This window comes from Eumetopias jubatus, unplaced genomic scaffold, assembly GCF_037043125.1.
Source record: "Eumetopias jubatus isolate StellerSeaLion01/CBP00866 unplaced genomic scaffold, mEumJub1_p1.0 scaffold_4, whole genome shotgun sequence".
Classification (NCBI taxonomy): Eukaryota; Metazoa; Chordata; class Mammalia; order Carnivora; family Otariidae; genus Eumetopias; species Eumetopias jubatus.
In genome coordinates, this window is record NW_028274810.1 from 66,774,687 (window position 1) to 66,790,245 (window position 15,559).

Below are 15,559 nucleotides of genomic sequence, written 5' to 3' on the forward strand. Positions count from 1 at the left end.
AGTTTCATTCAGTCAACAAGCAAACTATTAGAGGACTTAGAGCTGCTTAAGCAAACATGTTATATTTGGCTCTATCCAAACTCTTTTGGTCAAATTCACTTCAAATTCATTTCCTTACCTATTCCCTAGGTTTTTGCTTTATCAAAATCTTACAATTATTTTGGATATAAGCCCTCTCTCAGTTAAGACATTGTACTTATTCTCTTGGAGCATGCCTAGATCTTATTTTAGAGGCAGTAAGGAATGGTGGGGGTAGGTTTTGACAATAGGCATCCCTTTTCAAGGCAATGGTCCAAGTAAGAGCATTACCAGTTTTTTTTTTTTTTTTAAGATTTTATTTATTTACCAGAGAGAGAGAGAGCACAAGCAGGGGGAGTGGGAGAGGGAGAAGCAGGCTCCCTGCTGAGCAAGGAGCCCGATGTGGGACTCAATCCCAGGACCCTGGGATCATGACCTGAGCTGAAGGCAGACATTTAACGACTGAGCCACCCAGGCGCCCGAGCATTACCAGTTTTCAAGCAAGAGGAGGCTAACTTCAGTCATGGGAAGAGGAGTTGTTTCTGTTTACAAAAGAGGTTCAGAGGGACTCTGTGGGTTCAAGATTATAACTTCATCTGAATCCACTTGGGAGTCCCTATTCTACATTTTAGGGTCCCACTCCTTCTAAAACAGTGCTGTAATTTTCACAACAGAAGCTTAGAAAGAATATGTACTCAGCTTTCACTGTAGTTATTTAAGCTGCAAAATTACATTTTATGTATGATTCTCAGTAGGATCATACCTGGAGGACGGGAAATAAGAAAGTGCTACTTCAAAAGCTCTAGCTTTCTTACCATGGCTTGAACTGAAAGTTAATAACCCAAAGTGTTTCATTTTCTTCTCTTAAGCTTTCCAGAAGCAGCCAGCTCATTTATTGTCATTATTACTACCGTAATGGCCAAGTCAAATAGTCATTTGTCCCCTTAGGCACTTGTTTTAATAGGTATGTGATCATAATGAACTATAAGTGGTAATTCAATTAATCATTATGCCAGTGCATGATCACTAGTATCTCATTTTCCATTGGCAAGGAGCTCATCAGTGTATTGAAGGTCAAGGACATAATCAAACCAATTCCTGAATCCTGTTTCTGGGACACCTCCATTACCAAAAAAAGTTTGGGTATTTCAAGTTTAATGTAGGATTGGTTACACAGGTGTGGAAGACTAAAAGAGCAAAAAAGTAAAACTGAAGTAACCTATGTATAATAACTGCTTCAGGAAGTTACCACTCTTTGGTCTAGGTCAAAGGGATTAACAGAACTTTGACGCTCTGAGGAGTCCCTTGGACCTGAGTGAGGATCAGGCTGCTGTGGAATGCACACTCTCTAGCTGCTATTGGTGTCTGAGGGGATGTCAAGAAACTGGTTATATGAATACTGAAAAAAGCCAGGAGACTGAAAGCTACAGGATGATACTGATAGAAGTATATGCAAATAGGAAGAAGGAACGCTTTCCTCCTCTCTGGTAACAAATGATCTCTATCTAATAGTATCCCCTATTTGCAGAATCTATTGGGGAAACATGCCAGAGGACAAATAGAATTTTGCAGAATGCTAGCCCCAGCATCACACAATAGACTACAGAAGGATGAATTTGTAGTTAAGAAAACAGTAAGTCAGGGACCAGCCTATTAACTTTAGCTGTTTTTCCGAGGTTCTGAGAAGTTGTGACAAAATTTAGAGATACGAAATATCATTGCACACATTCTCTTCATAGATACTTTGGATTCCAATAGTGATAGTCTTTCCTGCTCTGGACATTTTCTTTTCCATGTCCTACTTCTAAGATTACTTTTCTTGAATCTAACAACTGGGAGAAAGTATAGGTTTTTGTCTTTGGATCAGTGATTACTAGAGTATCTGAACTCTTGTCATTTTCACACTTTCTTGGCTATGACCTACAAAGAGAAATACCTGGAATCCAAAGCACACATATGCAAATATGTATCAGAATCAAAAGTTTTGGGAAACAGTACTTGGTCCTAATTATTAAGTGCCATGTACTGATCATTTGTATCCTATCCTATCCTATTCTTTAAAAGACGATCACAACTCAAAAAATCAATGTTGTAATCTAAATTTGGTAAACACTAATCAGAGCAATAATGTGAAGTAAATGTAAATATTTCTTTCCTGGCTTGTTGGTATCAATAGTGCTTATTTGTGTGTTTTTGGTCGTTCTTGTTTTTGTTCTTGTTCAGGTTCCCAATCTGTTGTTTTCCCTTAAATTTAGGGTGAGAAAAAAGATGTTTTAGAAATGAGCTTATAGTTTTGGTGGTGGTGGAACATATATACAAAATGATGTTTCAGTGGAAGCATTCCTTATGTTCTCTTCTTCCTTACTCCTCCCAGTGAGGGGGAAAAAAGTGACTATATATGTAAATTAAGTGAGAGAAAAACCAAATTCTTTAATAATTATTCCTTTACTCGTTAGTTAAATATTTAAGTACTTTCTCTGTAAAATCTTGAGCTCCAGGCAGAGGATAAAGCCATTAAAAACACAGATGTGAACTTTGCCCTTGTGGAACTTATATTCTCTGGGGGGTCCTAAATGTCAAATGATTAATACCAATTATAATTGGTAGTGGTGAGGAATTAGAACCAGTCTGAGGTAGTAAAACATGCTCTGAGTTGAAAAACATTCAATCTGAGATATGAAGGGTGGATATAATTAGCTAGAAGAAAAATGGAATATTGGTATGAGATGGGAAAGAAAGAATATTCTTTGAAGGAATAGTCTGTGTTCCCCTAGGAAATGGGAAGGATCAAGGTGAGATGGAGGAAATGAAAGGCTGTTATGGCTGTTAACAGAGAGATTGGAGATAGCCTAGCACAAGCTAAGGATGGGGAGGTAGATAGGATTTGGATCATATAGGGGCTTATACGCCTCTTTAGCTCTGTATGAAGAGCAGAGGGGAATATTGAAGAAAATGACATGAAGACATTTCTATAATTTCGTTTTTGTGGTGGTAAGGAATGACATGCAGGGGAACAAAGGAACATTCAGAGATTAGTTAGGAGGCTATTGCATCAGTCCACGTAAGAGGTGCTCGTGGCTTGTGCTAGGGTGTCAGCTTCAAAGGGGAAAGGTGGATGTCTTAACTAAAAGATATTTAGGAGGTAAAATTGAAAGGACTGACTAGATATGGGAGTTGTGAGAGAAGAAGGTATCAAGGATAATGCCAGAAGTTTCTGGCTTGGGTAGCTAATATGAGGAACAATGGAGGGAGGATCAGGCTTGGGGAAACATTAATGAGTTAAACTTTGGATATACTGAGTTTGATGTTTGAGATCTTATAGGTACCAGGCAGTGTGCTAAGCTTTTCATGTAAATACCTGATTTAATCCCTAGAAATGAGATAACTATTAAGTGAGCAGAACAAAGATTTTATTTTTATTTTTTAAGACTTAAACATGTTTAAATGTTATTAAGAAGAATCCAGAAGAGAAGGAGATGTTGCAGATACTGGAAAGGAAAAGCATACCATAATGTAAAGCTAATTAGAAGATGGTTTTAGAATGATGTTGCCTCTGTTTTATAGAAAGAGAAAAAGGGAGTACATGTGTGGGTTAGTTTGTGGATTTGATGTCAAAAAAGTAAGGGAATTTCATCTTGATGGCATCTGTTTTCTATGCAAAGCAGGAAAAAAATTATCTTTTAAGACTGAGTGGCTCAGACGGTTAAGCGTCTGCCTTCGGCTCAGGTCATGATCCCAGGGTTCTGGGATCGAGCCTCGCATCGGGCTCCCTGCTCTGCGGGAAGCCTGCTTCTCTCTCTCCCTCTGCCTGCTGCTTCCCCTACTTGTACACACTCTCTTTCTCCCTGTCAAAAATAAATAAAATCTTAAAAAAAAAAAAAAGGACTGAGGAGTACGATAGAGTGGAGATTTAAGGATGGTAAATTTCTGAGTTTTTTGGAAAGTAGAGTTAATCAAATAATGTTTCAGTAAGCAAATGAAAGTGAATGAAGAAGACACTGTTCTTAATTCAAAATTAATGTTTTATTAACATCATAACAACATATGGCAAAAATCTCATTAAATGCTAAATGATATGTATGATACTGCTAATAGACATAGAAAGGCAGGGATGGGAGGGAGAGTAATGTGGCTTTCAGTCACCAGGAAAGATTTTATGGAGGAAGTAAAACTTTAGTTAGGGCTTGATGCACAGGTAGGTAAATTTGATTGGAAGACCAACATAAGCCAAATATGGAATGGGTCCTTAGTGGTAATCTCTAATGATTTGGTTGATGATAATCTTTCTTTCTATGTCAATATTTCAGTGACTATGGAGGTGAGACTATACCAGGACCTGCATTTGATCCAAGTCACCCAGCTTCAGTTCCTGCTCCCTCTTCCTCTTCAGCATTTCGACCTGTAATGCCATCTAGGCAAATTGTAGAACGGCAACCTCGGATGCTGGACTTCAGGGTTGAGTACAGAGACAGAAATGTTGATGTGGTACTTGAAGACAGCTGTACTGTTGGTAAGGTTTTCCCTAGCATTAAAGCCTTCATAAACAATTTATTAGGTAAACCTTTAGTTTATATTCTTTTATTTTGAGTTGACTGCCAATAAGAAGGGAAAAAAGGCAAATTGAAACTGATATTTTCCATACAGATAATTATGCTGCGTTTTAAAATACTGCGTTGATACTGAGGCAAGTTTGAAAATAATTATTTTGTTCCACTTATATGGAATGGTAGAAAATGCTGTTTTAGGGCAGACGCAAATCAAACTTTTAAGTATATTGTGTATTATACCTTATCGCTGAAATTCATTCTGTTTTCATGCTATGGTTAATGAGAGATCAGAGAAAAGTTGGATAAGTGCTTCAATACTATCCTTTCAAAGGAAACTTAAGTGTATGACTGCCATTATTGGACAGATTTTACCTGATTTCTTTCTTTTCTTTGCTTTTTCTTTTTTTTTTTTTAAAGATTTTATTTATTTATATGATAGAGAGATAGCGAGAGAGGGAACACAAGCAGGGGGAGTGGGAGAGGGAGAATTAGGCTTTCCGCTGAGCAGGGAGCCCCTGTGGGGCTCCATCCCAGGACCCTGGGACCATGACCTGAGCCGAAGGCAGATGCTTAGCGACTAAGCCACCCAGGCGCCCCAACCTTTCCTTTCCTTTTCCTTTATCTTTCCCTTTCCCTTTCCTTTCCTTCCCCTCCCCCTTCCCCCTTCCCCTCCCCTTGCTCCTCCCCTTCACCTTCCCCTTCCCCATCCCTTTCCCCTTCCCCCTTTCCTTTCCAGATTTTACTATTTATTTGACAGAGAGAAAGAGAGCACAAGCAGGCAGGCAGAGCAGCAGGCAGAGGGAGGGGGAGAAGCAGGCTGCTGAGCAAGGAGCCTGATGTGGGGCTGGATCCCAGGACCTGGGAATCATGACATGAGCCGAAAGCAGACGCTTAACTGACTGAGCCACCCAGGTGCCCCTTTTTTCTATAGAGAAACTATGTTGAATTCATATTTGATTCAGATTACTTGACCCATTAATGGAATTTTGCCTTAAATCTAAATTCCAGATATTTCTGAAATCTTGCCTTTGTTTTTTTAAGGAAGATTCTTGCCTAATTTTATTTAATTTTTTAACTGAGGGCACTTGGGTGCTTAGTAGGTTAAGCATTCAACTCTTGATCTCAGCCCAGGTCTTGATCTCAGGACTGTGAGTACAAGCCCTGTGCTGGGCTCCAGCTGGGTGTGGAGCCTATTTAAAAAAAAAAAGAAGAAGAGGTATATTGCAGAGAAAAGCAAAACTGTTAAAAGATTGATCATTCTCAAACACTAATCAGATTGTTATTTCCTTACTTAGAAACTTTCCATTGGTTTAAGATAAAATTAAAATCTTTCACCATGGCCTGTAAGTCCCTGCTTGATCAGGCTCCTGCTACATCTCTGGTTTTCATCTGTTACCACTTTCATCCTTGCTCACCATGCCTGAAGTGTTTTGGACTTGTTTCAGTTCCTTGAATAGGTTATTAGCCCACTCAAGGCCTTTGTACATGTACCTTCTTCTGCCCAGATTTCTTTAGTCCATTCATTTTTTTCCATGGCTCATTCCCATGCCCCCTGTATACTTCTTTTTTTCCCCCTAAAACTGTGGTAAAAAAGTACATAATGTATCTATCCTTTTAACACATTTTTAAATGTACAATTTTTAAATGTACAATTGTTAACTATATGCACATTGTTGTACAGATCTTTAGAACTTGTTCATCTTATGTAATTGAAACTTTGAAATTTGAAAATTTGAAACATCAAATAGCAACTCCCCATTTTTCCCTTCCACCAACCCCTGACATCCATCATTCTACTTTCTGCTTAGATGAGTTTGACTACTTTAAATATATCATATAAGTGGAATCATACAATGTTTGTCCTTCTCTGTCTGGCTTATTTCACTTAGTATGATATCCTCAAGTTTCATCCATGTTGTAGAATATTACAGGATTTTCTTATTTTTTTTAATGTTGAATAATAATCCGTTATATGTATATACTACCTTTTCTTTATCCATTCACCCATCTGTGGACATTTAGGTTGTTTTCACCTCTTGGATATTGTGAATGCTACAGTGAACATGGGATTGCAAGTATCTCAAGATTCTGCTTTCAGTTTTTTTTGGATAAATACCCAAAAGTGGAATTGTTGGATCATATGTGGTTCTCTTTTTAATTTTTTGAGGAATGTCCATACTCTTTTCCATAATGGGTGCACCATTTTAACATTCTCACCAATATAAAATGCATAAGGGTTCCAGTTTCTCTACATCCTTGCCAACACTTGCTATTTTCTGTTTTGTTTTTGATTTTAATGGTCTTCTTAACAGGTATGCGGTGATATCTCATTGTGGATTTGATTTGGATTTCCGTGATGATTAGTGATGTTGAGCATCTTCTCATATACTTATTTGTATGTCTTCTTTAGAGAAATGCTTATTCAGGGCCTTTGCCCGTCTTTACATCAGGTTATTTACTTTTTTGCTTTTGAATTGTAGGATTTTTTTTATATATTTTGAATATCAACTCCTTATCAAATATATACTTTGCAAATATTTTCTCCTTTACAGTCTCATTGATTGTTTCCTTTGCTGCACAAAAGCTTTTTAGTTTAATCTAGTTCCACTTGTCTATTTTACTTTTGTTGTCTTTGCTTCTGGTATCATATCCATGAAATCATTGCCAAGACCCATGTATGAAGCTTTTGCTTTATATTTTCTTCTATGAGTTTTAGAGTTGCAGATCTTATGTTTAAGTCTTTAAACAATTTTGAATTAATCATTGTATATGGAATAAGATAAAGGTCCAATTTCACTCTTTTGCATGTAGATATCCAGTTTTCTCCACACCATTTGTTAAAAAGACTATCCTTTCTCCATTGTGTAGAATTGGCACTCTTGTCAAATCATTTGACCCATATGCATGGATTAATTTCTGGGCTCACTATTCTGTTCCATTGGTCTATATGTTTTTCTTTATGCCAGTACCTACTGTCTTGATTACTTCGTAAAATGTTCTGAATTCAGGAGGTATGAGGCCCCCAGCTTCATTTCTCTTTCTCGAGACTGTTTTGACTATATAGGGTCCTTTGTGGTTCCTTATGAATTTTAACATTGTTTTCTACAAAAATGTCTGCAAAGGTGCCATTGGGATTTTGATAGGGATCACATTGAATCTGTAGGTTGGTTGGATGATAAGGATTTTTAACAATATTAAGTCTTTTAATCCATTGAACATGTGATGTCTTTTCATTTGTTTCTTCTGTACTTTTCTTTCAACATTGTTTTATTGTTTTCATTGTACAAATCTTTTGCTTCCTTGGTTAAGTTTATTCCTGTGTGTTTTATTCTTTTTGATGGTATTGTAAATGAGATTGTTTTATTAATTTCCGTTTTAGATTATTTGTTGTTAGTGTTAGAGAAATATAACTACTTTTTGTATGTTAATTTTGTATCTTGTAACTTTGCTAAATTTATTAGTTCTAGCAGGGTTTTTTCTTAATGGAAACTTTAGGGTTTTCTATGTATAATATCATCTAGAAACATAGATAATTTTATTTCTTGCTTTCTGATTTGGAGGCCTTTTATTTCTTTTTATTGCCCAATTGCTCTGGCTAGGACTTCAGATACTCTGATGAATAGAAGTGGCAACAATGGGCGTTCTTGCATTGTTCATGATCTTTAGAGGAAAAGATTTTAGTTTTCACCACTGAGTATGATATTAGCTGTAGACATTTCATATATAGCCTTTATTATGTTGCAGTAATTTTCTTCTGTTTCTAGCTTGCATATTTTTTTATCATGAAATGGTGTTGAATTTTGTCAGATGCTTTTTCTGCATCTGTTGAGATGATCATGTAACATTTTTCCCTTCATTTTGTTAATATGGTGTATCACATTGATTTCCATATGTTGAACCATCTTTTCATCACATGCATAAATGTCATTTGGTTATGGTGTATGATCCTTCTAATGTGCTGTTGAATTTGTTTTTCTAGTATTTTGTTGAGGATATTTGCATCTATATTCATCGGGTTGTTGGCTTATAGTTTTTATTCTTGTCTTGTAGTGTCTTTGCCTGGCTTTGGCATCAGGGTAATGTTGACTTCATAAAATGAATTTGGAAGTGTTCCCTCCTCTCTGATTTTGGGGATGAGTTTGAGAAAGAGTGACATTGATTTTTCTTTAGATGTTTGGTAGAATTCTCCGTTGAAACCATCTGGTGCTAAATTTTTCTTTGTTGGGAAGTTTTTGATTACTGATTCAGTCTCTTTACTAGTTATAGATTTGTTTAGATTTTCTGTTTCTTTGGATTCAGTCTTTGTAGGTAATATGTTTCTATGAATTTACCCATTTCTACTAGGTTATCCCATTTGTTGGCATATAATTGTATATAGTAGTGTCTATATTCATATCTATTTCTGTGACATCAGTTGTAATGTCTCCTTTTTCCTTTCTGCTTTTACTGAGTCTTCTTTTTTTTCTTAGTTTAGGCTAAAAGTTTATCAATTTTCTTGATCTTTTCTAATATCAACTCTCAGTGTTGCTGATTTTTTTAAAATTATTTTTCTATTTTAATTTCTGCTCTAATCTTTATTATTTCCTCCCTTCTTCTAACTTTGGGCTTAGCTTGTTCCTTTTTTTAAAGTTAGTTGAGGTGTAAAGTTAAGTTGTTTCTTAGGTCTTTCTTCTTTTTTTAAATGTAGGCATTTACTGCTATAAACTTTTCTGCTTTTCCTACATCCCTGAAGTTTTGGCATGCTGTATTTTTGTTTGCGTTTGGCTCTAGATATTTTTTAATTTCTCTTTTGATTTTTTTCTTTGATCTTTTGGTTGTTTAGGCATAAGTTGTTAAATTTCCACAGATTTGTGAATCTTCCAGGATAGATGACATGTTGGTCACAAACAAATCTTTTTCTTTTTTTTTAAAGATTTATTTTTATTTTCTTTTAAAGATTTTTATTTATTTATTTGAAAGAGAAAGAGAACATGAGCAGGGGGAGGGGCAGAAGGAGAAGCAGACTCCCTGCTGAGCAGGGAGCCTGATGTGGGGGTTGATCCCAGGACTCGAGGATCGTGACCCAAGCCAAAGGCAGCTGATTAACCACCAGAGCCACCTGAGCGCCCCTAAAGATTTATTTATTTATTTGAGAGAGCTTGGGGGGAGTGGGAGAGGGAGAGAATCTCAGGCAGACTCCCTGCTGAGTGTGGAGCCTGACACAGGGCTTGATCTCATGACCCTGAGATCATGACCTGAATCGAGATCAATATTTGATGCTTAACCAACTGAGCCACCTACGTACCCCAGGTCACAAACAAGTCTTAATAGATTTAAGAAGATTTAAATCATACCAGGAATGTTTTCCTACCATAGTATAATGAAACTAAAAATCTATAGTAGTTTCCTTCTGCTTCTTTCTTCTTAAATTCATTAAGACTGATTTACAACCTGGGGCACCTGGGTGGCTCAGTCTGTTAAGTGTCTGCCTTTGGCTCGGGTCATGATTCCAGGGTCCTGGGATCAAGCCCCACATAAGGCTCTCTGCTCAGCGAGGAGCCTGCTTCTCCCTCTCCCTCTGCTGCTCCCCCTGCTTGTGCTGTCCTTCTCTCTCTCCCTCTCTCTGTCAAATAAATAATAAATAAAAAAAAAATCTTAAAAAAAAAAAAAGACTGATTTACAACCTAACATGGCATCTACCCTGGAGAGTGTTCCATGTGTGTTTGAGAAATATGTGTATTTTGCTGCTTTTCAGTGTAATGTTTTGTATATGTCTGTTAGGTCCATTTGGTCTACAGTGTTGTTCAAGTCCTTGTTTGCTTATTGATCTTCTGTGTGGAAGTTTTATCCATTACTGAAATCCCCTACTATCACTGTTTGCTTCATATATTTTGTGCTTTGGTGTTGGGTGCATATGTGTATATAATTCATCTTTCTGGTGAATTGACTCTTTTATCGTTATATAATGTCCTTTCTCTCTTGTGAAAGTTTTTGACTTACAGTCTATTTAGTCAATGTAAGTATGGCCACCATGCTCTCTTTTGGTTACTATTTGCCTAGAATATTTTTTTCTATCCTTCCACTTTCATTCTTTGTGTCCATGAATCTCAAGTGAATCTCTTGTAGATACCATATAGTTGGATTTTTTTTTTTTTAAATCCTTTCAGCTAGTCTGTGTCTTTTGTTTAGGGAGTTTTATCCATTTACATTTAAAGTAATTACTGGTAGGAAAGGACTTACTATTGCCATTTTGTTGATTATTTCCTTTGTCTTGTAGCTTTTGTTCCCTCTTTCTCTTGCCATCTTTCTTTGTGTTTGTTGATTTTCTTTGTAGTGTCATGCTTTGATCTTGTTCCCTTTTCTTTTGTATATCTTCTATAGCTGTTTTCTTTTTATCTTCTAATCTTCTTTAGCTGTTATCTTTGTAGTTACCATGGGGCTTACATAAGACATAGTTTTAATAATCTGTTTTAACCTGATAACTTCAGTCATCTATAAAACTAGTCTCTATCCCCTCCCTTCGTTATTAATATCACAAATTAAATCCTTTCATATTATGTACCATTAACAATTTATAGTTATACTTATTTTGTATGCTTTTGTCTTTTAACTTCTATACCAGATTAAGTGATTAATACTACTGTTACAGTATTCTGTACTTTCTAGAGTGTTTTGTAGTTGTCTATATATTTACCATTAAGAGCTTTATACTCCTGTGTTGCTGTCTAGTATCCTTTTGTTACAGCTGGAGTACTCTCTTTAGCATTTCTTATAAGGCAATATTGAACTTTCTTAGCTTTTGTTTATCTGGAGAAAGTCTTTATTTCTCCTTAATATATGAAGAACAGTTTTCCTGGACATAGTATTCTTGTTTGGTTGTTTTTTTCTTTCAACACTTTTAATACATCACCCTATCCCCTCTGGCCTGCAAAGTTTCAGTTAGAAATCTGCTGATACTGGGGGCTCCCTTAACATGATGAACTTTTCACTTGTTGCTTTCAAATTCCTTTTTGTCCTTTAATTTGACAATTTGATTTTAATGTTTTTATTGGTATGGACTTTTTAGGATTTATTATTTTTTGGATCCTTTATGCTTCATGAATCTGCATGTCTATTTCCTGCCCCAGATTTGGGAAGTGTTCACCATTATTTCTTCAAATAAGCCTTCTGCCCCTTGGTCTTATTTTCTGCAACTCCCAAAATGCATATATTGGTCCTTTAATGGTTTCCCATTAGGCCTCTGGCTTTTTTTCACTCTTTCTCTTGCTTTTTTCTTTTTTCTCTTCTGACTGGATAATTTCAAAAGACTTGTCTTCAAGTTCACATATTCTTTCTTCTGGTTGCTCAAGTCTGTTGTTGAGCCCCTTTAGTGACTTTTCAATTCAGTTATTCTTTAGCTCTAAAATATGCTTGGTTCTTTTTTTATAAGTTTCTATCTCTTTGTTGATATTTAAAATGAATTTGTTAATTTTAAAATTACCAAAACCCATCTACTGATGTTTGAAAAATAGTTTTACAGTTACAAATTGCAACAGTAGTTAGTCAGAATTGACCCTGTTTATTGTTCATACAGATTTTCAATAATATTGCTAAGGTATCCTTGGTGTGTTAGTAGGGAACCCCTTATATAGGGTTTTACTAGGCTTTTACTTCCTAGTTTAGTGATGAATATATTTATTATAGGGGAAAGAATTCAGTACCATATCATACTTTTTCTTTTACTTAATATTCTTAGATTTTTATCCATTTAAAAAAAAACAGGAAAAAAGTCTTATACTAAATAAATTTTAACTGCTATTTATAGCATGTGGCTGAGTAGTTAGCAATGTCTCATTTCAAAGTGACCTGATTCTTTTTGTTGATGGAATATTTGGTATATGGTGGAAGTAAATGGATCACTTGAACCACACTTTTCATTGGTTCACTCAGTTGGCGTGAAATCTCTGCTTATTTCAAAGATGGTGATCAGAAATTCTGGCTTCTCTGGATGATATATGTTAATGTTATACTTTAATTCTATCTGAATTTGGAGGATAATCTATGAAACTCTTTTAAAGCTTTGTTATAAAAACATGTGATAGAATTTCCAGAAATCACATTTGTTAATCTGTTCGATTTATAATTCATTGTTAAAGCAGACTCGTGCCCAAGTATGGTAGAGTAGAAAGTCAAGTCATCATTCTGTTTGAAAACAAATAAAATTAAAATAGTTACAAACATATAAATAAAATGTGATTCAAAAGAAATTATATACAGATATTGTACAATATACAGCTTCTCCTTCTTCTGATTATTCCAGGTTTTTATTTGTTCTCGATTATAGTTATTTTATTATGAACTGCATGCCAGTCAGAGAATCATGTCATGCATCTTCTCTGTGTTCACTGTTAAGTTTGTTAATATGCATCACTGTGGAAGTTATATGCAGAGATATTTGGGACTTAATGGAAAATTTTTTCTTCTTTCACTGCATTTGGTTGATTACGTTTTGTTAGTTTTATAGCAATATTATGTGAATCCTTCCTTTATTTTTATGACCTCTGTTACAGTTCAGTAGTTAATCTCGATCATGAATTATTAACATAATTCCTCTAATTTCTATTCTTTCAGTTTCTTTATTTCTCTAGTCTGTATTTTACATAGTTGTCCTATAATGATGTTTCTGGACTGTAAATCTTCTTATACATCTTTCAGTGGTTCCTTATTTCCTATATTCTATTTGATTTGCCCTTCTTTGTTTTAGTTTTTCTAGAAAACTCACCCTCATATTTTAATATTACATACAAATATCTCCTTTATGAAGCCTTTCCTAACCTCCATGGACATAGTTAAGTTGATTCATTCATTGATTTTAAAACATCTTATTCTTTCTTTGTGTTTCAGGTTTCCTTTGTGAATGTTAACTTCTCAAACTGAGACTAGGTCTTATTCTTCTCTAAATTCTCCAAGCACAGTGGTTTTCACAGAGCAGTATCTGCTGAGAAAATAAATGGTTCAGTAAATGTGAACATATGTATCTATTTGTTTGTATATTAAAATATTTACCATAGGGAAATTTAAAAATATACTCAGTAAAGTTTAGGTGACCTGAAATATAATTGTTAAATACTTTTATATATAGACCAGCTTACTGTTATTAAGGAATTGGATAAATACTAATTTTTCTGTGTGTGTATAAATATTAAAATGCAAAGAGATGCTAAATAAGATCCAGTGTTCCATGTTATTATCAGGAAGACTCAACAATGTATAAAGCAAACCTAAAGGCAGCCAACAACTTTGTATCACAGTGACACCTAGTGGTAATTTTATTGGTCTGTTAATATTTTTAGTGTGTTATTTAATTATGTATTTGTTTATTTCTGCAGTTTTATTTTATTACAGAATCCATCTGGGTTTTCGTATCTTGAATAAATTTTAAGAATTATTTTAAAACACTTTTTTCTATAAAATACTATCTAGTGTAAAGTAGTATGATCTTGAGGGTAGGAATTATTGTGTATTTTTATGCCTATAATATATAGCACTGGATTTAACCTAACATACAGGTTAAAGTTTGTTGAATCAGTGCTGTCAGCAAATCTACTTTTGCTGGGTCTGTTCAGCATAGCCTTAGTTTCATTTCTGGAATGGAAAATAGAAAAATAGGTCTGTCATTAGTTTAACCATTTACCTCATTTTCTGTTTTTAATCTACTTTCTTAAAACTCCTTTTATTATATTGGTTAACATTTTAGTTTAAATGAATCAGATTGAGTATGGAAAAAGTTAAGACATTTAGCAAGTGTACTTTGAGCCTAAAAAGTAGTTTAGGATATCTCAAACTAGTTTTTTTCTTCAATCTGTGAACTTAGTTTCCAGTCTTGACTCTGTAACTCAGATTAACTATGTAATTTTTGTCATATGCCTTTACCCCTCTATGTTCAGCCACCCTTTATGAATAATAAACACTGAATAAGTGGTTTTCATTGTTATTAGTGCATGTGAAAAGAGAGAAAGAATAGCAATCTTATTTGTCTTACACAGATGTTGTGGGCATGAAATGACAAGAGGACTGATCATAGCTTGTACTTGCGGGGAGGGGGTGTCTACAAATGTGCATTAGTTGCTTTGTTCTTTGGTCCATCTGCAAACTGATGTTTATTGCCTCCATGCCAACAATTGTGCACTCCCCAAATTATTTATAAGATCATTTCATTATCTAAATAAGCAGCATCTGAAATTGGGCCTTAATGTGCATAGTTAATTTTTATTTATGCATTAGGAATTTTTTTTAACCTAGTTTCACATTTCTAAATACTATATTTTCAGTAAAAAAATCTTTTATTTTTTTAATAGGTATTTTTCCTTTCTCTCATTCTTAAGTCCCTGCTGTTAGCAGCTTGGTATAGAGTTTAAGGTTGCCATTTTATAAAAAGCCTTTAAGCTTTATTTTAAAATCATCTTTCCCTCAACTACTTTTATCACTCATGTCATTTTTTTGTTGTCTTATCTTCAAAACAAAGAAATGAAGATCAGAAGCATAGGTATGTTTTCTAACATCTTATTTTGTACCATTTATCTTTCAGTCTCTTCTTCCTCTAATAATTCCCTATCATCTTCCTTTGAAAGACCCTAAGATGACTTTTTTAAAAAAAGGTTTATTTATTTATTTATTTATTTATTTATTTATTTATTTATTTATCAGAGAGAGACAGAGACAGAGACAGAGTGCACGCACAAGCAGGGGGAGCATCAGAGAGAGGGAGAAACAGGCATCCTACTGAGCAAGGAGCCTGATGTGGGACTTGATCCCAGGACACTGGGATAATGACCTGAGCCAAAGACAGGTGCTTAACCGACTGAGCCACCCAGGCATCCCTTTATTCATTTTTAACACACACACACACACACACACACACACACACACACACACACACACACGTGTAATCATATTACCTGTTGTACACCAGCCACTATGCTCACTGTACTTGTTTCTTATACAACACTTACAACAATACTGTGAGGCAGTCATTG

General features: G+C 35.1%; 1 protein-coding gene across 3 annotated transcripts in view; it reads left to right on the plus strand.

The window, feature by feature from the left end:
- The window catches only part of FAF1 (Fas associated factor 1), a 489,058-nt gene that overhangs the window by 163,412 nt on the left and 310,087 nt on the right, over nt 1–15,559 (plus strand). For all 3 annotated transcript variants that reach the window (XM_028106760.2, XM_028106761.2, XM_028106762.2), the window contains exon 4: nt 4,326–4,528. In XM_028106760.2, coding sequence (XP_027962561.1) covers nt 4,326–4,528 — 203 coding nt within the window. The remainder of the gene's footprint in view (nt 1–4,325; nt 4,529–15,559) is intronic.